General features: G+C 37.4%; 1 protein-coding gene across 1 annotated transcript; it reads right to left on the reverse strand.

The window, feature by feature from the left end:
• Window positions 1-1,491: 1,491 nt before the first annotated feature.
• LOC121262296 (RNA-binding protein 24-A-like) lies at window positions 1,492-6,810 on the reverse strand. The gene is made up of 8 exons (XM_041164700.1): window positions 5,904-6,810; window positions 5,482-5,605; window positions 4,544-4,673; window positions 3,620-3,656; window positions 3,264-3,501; window positions 2,418-2,527; window positions 2,224-2,322; window positions 1,492-1,953 (listed from the first exon to the last, which is right to left on the reverse strand). The coding sequence occupies exons 1-6, from the start codon at window positions 6,120-6,122 to the stop codon at window positions 2,430-2,432; spliced, it is 846 nt and encodes a 281-aa protein (XP_041020634.1). The 5' UTR covers window positions 6,123-6,810; the 3' UTR covers window positions 1,492-1,953; window positions 2,224-2,322; window positions 2,418-2,429.
• Between the last annotated feature and the right edge of the window lie 523 nt (window positions 6,811-7,333).

A 7,333-nucleotide genomic window follows, 5' to 3' on the forward strand; every position in this document is an offset into this window, starting at 1 on the left:
TTGAAAAGAAAATGAAATGGAATAAGATAAAAATTATTTCCCAACATAGTAACATACTCTAAATTTATTAGCTGCAAAACGCCAGGGAAAGTCGGAGGCATATGTTTCCAGCAATTGGGATGGCATCCAACGGCTAGTATAAGTTAGACAATAACACTGACAGGACATTGCAGTTTAACGGTAGTTCATGGAGGTAATGTCAGAGCAATAAAGCTTCAAAATTGAGAAGGTGAAGTGCTGTATACCATAGACCATCGACCTTACACATTGCATATTTTCTTGCCTTTGGGAGGCTCTTATTGACAAGAAAAGCATGTATAATTACCCTAACAATGCTGGATGCCAAACGGGTTTGGAGCTAAGATGTTCTCAAATATTGGGTCCACAAAGTTCTAAGCATTTAGATTCAGTAGATTCATCAACTAATGAAATGCATCTCCAGTTGGTTTTGTTTCCACTTTTCAGGCGGTAGAAACTTTGCCAACCCTAGTAGGACCCTTCTTGGAGAGGTTTTCCGACATAATAACAATAATAATAAAAAAAGAAAAAAAAGAGACATTTCAACTTCTTCAGAATCAAATGAATTCGATTCTGAAAGATTGGCAGCTCTATTGCCAACATAGAGACGCAATCATGAATCATGAAACATCACTCTGTTCTCATGTTCTCTTGTCCCATTTGTGTGTTCTTCAGTTTGGGTGCAGAGTAATGATGCCGCCTGTACAAAATTCTCCAAGTACAGCTAGTCTGTTGCAGAATAACAGTGCAGAGTAATCTGTTCTCAAACACGTTTATGAAGTGTCCACAACATACTGTAAAGTATCAAACTTAATACGATAATAATGTAATGACCCAATTTACAGTAAGCCCCTTTGATACATTAGAAAGGGCAAAAAATTTCTGCCCAAAGAATATGAGATCTCATTCAGTACATCTTTATACTCAATCCGGGATATTACATAAAATCATCAAGACACTGGTGCAAATTCAAGGGAAGATATTCATGATCTCCAATGCCTCTTTAAGAGGACAGAGAAGAAATGAGGAACTTGTTCAACAAGGCAATGATGCGCCTGAACAAAAATCCCCAAATATAGCAAACAAAGGGAACAAATATGGGACAAGACTTCACATCCCTCCTTAAAAGGGACTTCTACAGCAATGTAAGGCCACCGGTACAAGAGAAGTTTAAAGACTATCAATCTAGACACAGGCCAGTAAGAAAAAAAACAAGTCCTATCTTTATGCTTTTATATGACAGGCCAATAAAGACCTCAAATCAGAACCCTGATGTTCACCAGTGGCAACTTTATTGGCAGTCAATTAACCAGGCAGGCCCAAGTAAACTTCGCTCAATTGGAAAAAAAAAAAAAAAAAAATGATCATTAAAAGGTACCATTGCATGACCATTACTTTAGCATATATAGAAGATCTTGCTTCAGAGCTGGCTTTCAGATAAGAGCAAGAAATGGGTATTAGGAAACACAAATGTTTCTTCTCAAATAAGATAGATACCTGCAGGTCTTGTTTTGAAGCCAGGCTTTCAATATCATCCAAGATGCAGGTGTTGAATTTTCAGAAAAAAACCTAGAACTAATATGCACAAAACTCAAAATCACATTTAATACAATGGACCCAACAACAAACAGAACACCAGAGACTATCTATACACCCAAAATGCAGGGACTAGACTACAAAAGAATCATATGTTGATTCTAAGTGAAGATTTTTACACAGGTTTATTCCTACATGGCTGCTAGAAACCGATTCCAGAACCCATCAATCCATGATTGCCTGCTACTCATCCCGAGCAGAGGCTATACCAGGTTTTAAGTACACTAGGGTAAAGATCCCAAAGGAAGAGCAGTCCGCATCTTCCACATCCCCCCATTCTCCACCATCTGGAGCGACTCAAGACATATGACTTCTCTGGTGAGCATGACTACGTATAACCTGCACAGCATGAAATTGATATAAGACCACCTGAGCCATAAATACTTAAATTAGAAATAATTTGAGATATGAATTCTTGTAGTCTCAAACGGCAATTGGGCTGAAGAGAACCTCCTTCAAATCAAGGTATGAACCAGAAAACCAAAATCAGAATCTAATTAGAAAAGGCGCAACCAAATCCACCACCCCCAAGTCATACATTCTATTTCTCCATTATAATTTATTTCATGTCGAAGAAAAAATTAACAAAAATAAAATTGAAATTTGTACCTCTAGAATGCAAAATATATAATTTGCAAGGCTAGATCCGAAGCCCGCCACTCAAGTAGCAGTTCCGCTGCTCTTAGTCCTGCTGCAATCTAAGGATACCTGAAGGAGAACAAGAGTCTCCAACAATAATATCATACAGGTGGCAAAGATAGGCAAGCTCAGGTGCAGTACCAACCCCACAATGTGGCACTCACCTTGATCAATCCTCACCCAGCCGTTTGGTCAGAACCGCTACCTTGCATGTACTGAGGAGAAGGAGCAGGAACTATAAATTGTGGTTGTGGTGCAACAGGTGCTGCCATACCTGACAAAACAAATGCACTTCCCAAGTCAACTCAGCACAATGCGTTGATCTCGATGAGAAATTTACTAAGCAGGTTTTATGTTGAGTGTCTCTCTCCCTTTATGTGTGAGTGGAAGACTTGCTTCGTGGCAATGTTTTTAGCAAACACTTTCAACTTAAAAGGCAAAATAAAAGGTACACGCCTTTCCCAGATGCAACTAACCATATACCCTTTTAATCATTCATTCTTCTCAACACGCATCTATTCATATTAAGTCTAACTAGAGTGGTTCCATCATCATTTACTCAGAAACATAACTTTATCCTGAGTCTTTCAGAAACAGATTCCAATCAGACTCCCAAGATGACAAAAAATCTCAATTCAGGTGTTTCACTACTTTTTCAATGCTCATTTCCCTATCTTATGGGCTGGTACTGATACATACACTACAATACAAGATATGGTTTAGCTTGTTTTGAATATATTTGTTGAGCTGTTTGGTTTCTAGGGTAAAATGCCGAATTAAACGTTAAAAGCTGGACTTTATAACTGTTAGGTCCTTCAAGAAGGCTCGTCTAACATAGAATTGTTGGAATTATTGGTAAACAATTTATTTGCAAAGAAAAAAGTCCAAAGGTTTTCTTTCTAGAACATTCAGTGCATAAAGAAGGTGACAATCTGTCGTAGTACAATCCTATTTTCCAGGTGCAAGTGGCTATTGATGTTGTAAGCCATAGTTTTGAGGACAGAAACTACCTGTGGGATATGGTGACTGAATTGTAGGCATAGGCGAAGTTGCCATCGCACTAACACTTGGTCCACCAAACTGTACTACCTGAGCACCCGGTACAGGATAACTGGGCACTGCCGAATAACCATGACCACCGGGAAGAGTTTGACCCAATTGTCCATAAGGATAAACAGCAGTGTTAACCGTCCCGGGTACTCCATATATCTGAAGGTAATGCTGACCAGCATAAGGGTTGTAAACACCCTGCAGGACGAAATAGAACACAACAAATTATTACAAAAAAATCGTGGTGAAATCGGGCGGTGTAACCATCATTACATGCAGGTTTTGATTACTGCCACAATTTCGGAGCAATGCTGACCTGTGGGTAGACATATTCAGGTCCATATGTTTGATACCTGCAGGATAAAACCAACATTGAAATTCTAAAATTAGCACTAGACCAGGGTTCTGCATGCAAAAATCTTGATACAAATGAATGATGCAGCTAGGACCCTTTCAGCTGAATAACAGACAACCAACATACAACACCAATGACGAGATTGAAATGGTCCAGGTCTCCCAAGAAAATAAAAGGTTAAAGCCCTGTCCTATCAAGAGCCATCTCATTCAGGCCTGAGGGATAAATCAATAATTGAGACAAACAACCCAGTATGTGGTCCTTGAGAAGCAACCCCTATCATGTCTAGCCTGTCAAAAAAACAATGGGCTGGAACACATTTTCTGCAGCTACCACAGTTTGCATTACTTCAATTACCAATCATGGCATATTACTGCACGCTGGACGAAATCAACCCTTATGTACAAAGGAATGACTGTATTCTTATTTCCACTCATAAGTAAGGTCACATGTTGTGATTGGTATGTAGCACACAATAGGAATCACAAAACATTAAGCACTTGCAAAGGGGATGTACTTAATTGCGCAAATATCAACTAATGCAATTTAAAATTTCAATTTCACTTAGGCCTCATTTGTTTTCACAACTCTTCTCAACTCATCTCATCTAATCATTACAACTTTTCCAAATTTCCACACAAAATAAAATAAAAAATTAAACTTTTTCAAATCCCAAAACAAAAATAATATTAAAAAATATATATTCTAATAATATTTTATTCAACTTTTAAGTTTAATCTAAACTCATTTGCGAAAACAACGAGGCCTTAACCTTCTCTAAAAGGAAAAAATAAAAAATGATACTTTTTCTCATAATTAAGAGTTTGGATTTGAAACTACAACTACCCATTGAGTTGACTATTTGCTTTGAAATTCACATCTTACCCATATGAAGGATACATCAATCCATGTTGGTAGCTATAAGAAAGTGGATGCTGGTAGCCAAAATTTCCAACATAAGCTCCCCGGGCAACTTGCACACTTCCAGAATATGGAGTTGTTGGTCTCAAACGTCCTATAATATAAAATAAAAAATCAACTCATAGGAAATAAATAATATATAAGGAGACTAACAGGCATAGACGATTTAAAGGCTGAAAGTTAACTTGATTGAAATTAACAATCAAACACACTCAATTATATTAACTTTTTATCAGTAAAGAAGAATTTCACTAATAAGACTAGCTCAATTATATGAAATTTTAGGCATTAGTTCACTTATAAAAAATAAAAAATAAAAATTAGGCATTAGTTCACATGTTTCTCAGTGAATTCATTTTTTACCAAAAGAAAAAGACAAAGGAATATGGAGAGCACCATTATCGCACTCCTAACTGCTACTTATTGCGCATATAAGCAGCTTAGAAAGCGGCTTAAGGTTAACATGGACAGAGTCCACATTTAACAAGGCAAATCAAATTGCATGAAATATTCGTTCTCCCAACAACACATCAATCGGCTCACCAATACCGAAAGGACAAATAAAAAAAGAAAGAACCTACCTGCATAGCTTCTTTGAAGAAAAAGTGAAAATTCAAGAACATTAACAACTATGCAAAAAATGAATTATCGGTAAAAATATCATATTTCGGGAGAGCAGTATCTCAGCAGGTGATACACAGAAATGAAACCACGGCAATAAATTATAACTTAAGCTGAGCGTAACAGAGAGGTCAAAGAAGGCTTTGGCAAAAAAGCAATCAGTTTTGTGATGTTTCGAGCATACCAGATAACATATATAGTGAATAATCTTCAGAAAATATATATAGAATGAAAGCACGAACAGGAAAATTATTAGATAAGTACAGGCAAAAATTTCATACCATAAGGCATAGAAGACCGAGGCCGCCCGAGTGAAGCCAAATTACAATTTGCCCGCCTGCCATCAATAATTGGAGTCGGATCAATGCAGGCTCTCCTAGCAGCCTCGGGTTCACGAAAAGTCACCTAAACCCTCCATGTAAATATGAGCGAAAACCAAGTCATTTCAGTAGTAAAAAAAGTACTCTCCCCATTTAGATGGCTCAATGTAAATGATGCAAAACACCAATAAACTCAATCATACACATATTGATAGTAAACAGACCGTTCTAATCAATTCTAAGATCATCAAAGAAGAACGATTATAATTGACATCTCTACAATACCATGATACTCCTTTTTTTCCAAATGAAAGATAATATTATATATATATATATATATAAGATAACGAAAAACACAGAAATTGAAAAGAATAAATACTCACAAAACCATAGCCTTTTGATCGACCAGTATTCTTATCAGTGATCACGACGGCCTCTAGAATCTCACCAAACTGCTCGAAATACCGCCGCATAGTTTCGCTCTGTGTCTCCCAGGCAAGTCCCCCAACAAAGACCTTGGTGAAGGTCGTATCACCAAAAGGGGAGTTCATGAACTGAAAGCCGGAACCCGAAGTCGGACCCGTAATCGGCTGGTACGCCATGAATGAAGATTTTCAACTCAGAGAGAGAGAGAGAGAGAGAGAGAGAGAGAGAGCACCACTTCAAATTCACAGAGAAAAAAGAGACCGAGAGTAAAAGACGATATATTTAAGTGATACTACAGTCGACCCAGGAAACGCGAAGCCGCATATCAAAGGAAAAACCCTAGAAAAACCCTAGATGTTGACGACGAGATATCCTAAGAATCCATATAGAACTTTTTAAAGAATCCAAGAAACAGAACACGGGGCTAATCTTAAATGAGAAGGAAATGATCGGACAGCACAGTAATGGAGGGAATAAACCCTAAAAAATCAATGATAAAAGAAATTACAAAAATAAATAAATAAAAGTGAAAAGAAAGGAAAAAACATAAAAAGGAAACCCTAGAATAGAGGAGGTGGGGATGATGGGCCAAGAGGTCGGTGGTGGGATTGGATGGTGGAACATAGAAAGAGCATGGGCTGGGCTCTGTTGACGCTATATAGGAAAAAAAAAAAAAAAACTGTAAAAGAATCTTTTAGAGTATTAGTAGTACTAGCCGTAGCAGTAGCGAAGTATTGGTACTGTGGAAGGAGGAGAGACAGCGAGAAGTGGGAGAAGAACGATGGATCCTGATTTTCTCCTACTTTTTTTTTTTTTCGGTTTTCTCATCGTTGGTGAAGGAAGAGAGTCATTTGATCTTGTACTGAAAGAGAAAGGAAAGGAAAAAGGAAAGAGAAGGGGGAAAGTAGGACCCACTTATGTCTTAAAACATTAGCCGACAACAGCTCGGGAGAGGCTGCAGAATGTGGGACCCAATCTTGCTTTTTGGTTTTGCTCCTAACCTTAAAAAAAACAAAAACAAAAACCTTTGTAAAATGGGTTTAGGTTATCCTCTCTGTCTCTGTCTCCCATCTCAAATTAATAATAATCAGAAGGCTTTTGCTTTTGCACGTACTGATAAAATGGTGTCCACCACCTACATTCTACACCGGCACCGACCTAACACTCTAATCATGTCTTGCTGCCTTTCCTTTCTCATAACCTTCTTCCTACCTTCGAATTTTTGTTTCCTAATAAAATGTTAACTATCATTTTCCTTATGGTATATAATGAAATTCATAGTATTCAGCAAAAAAAAAAAAAAAAAAAAAAATCATGAATTCATAGACCAGCAGCATTTTCATCGAATGGTACCACACACATGATCTTTAATAACTATTGGATCTAT

The sequence above is a fragment of the Juglans microcarpa x Juglans regia genome, chromosome 4S (genome assembly GCF_004785595.1).
Source record: "Juglans microcarpa x Juglans regia isolate MS1-56 chromosome 4S, Jm3101_v1.0, whole genome shotgun sequence".
NCBI classification, from domain to species: domain Eukaryota; kingdom Viridiplantae; phylum Streptophyta; class Magnoliopsida; order Fagales; family Juglandaceae; genus Juglans; species Juglans microcarpa x Juglans regia.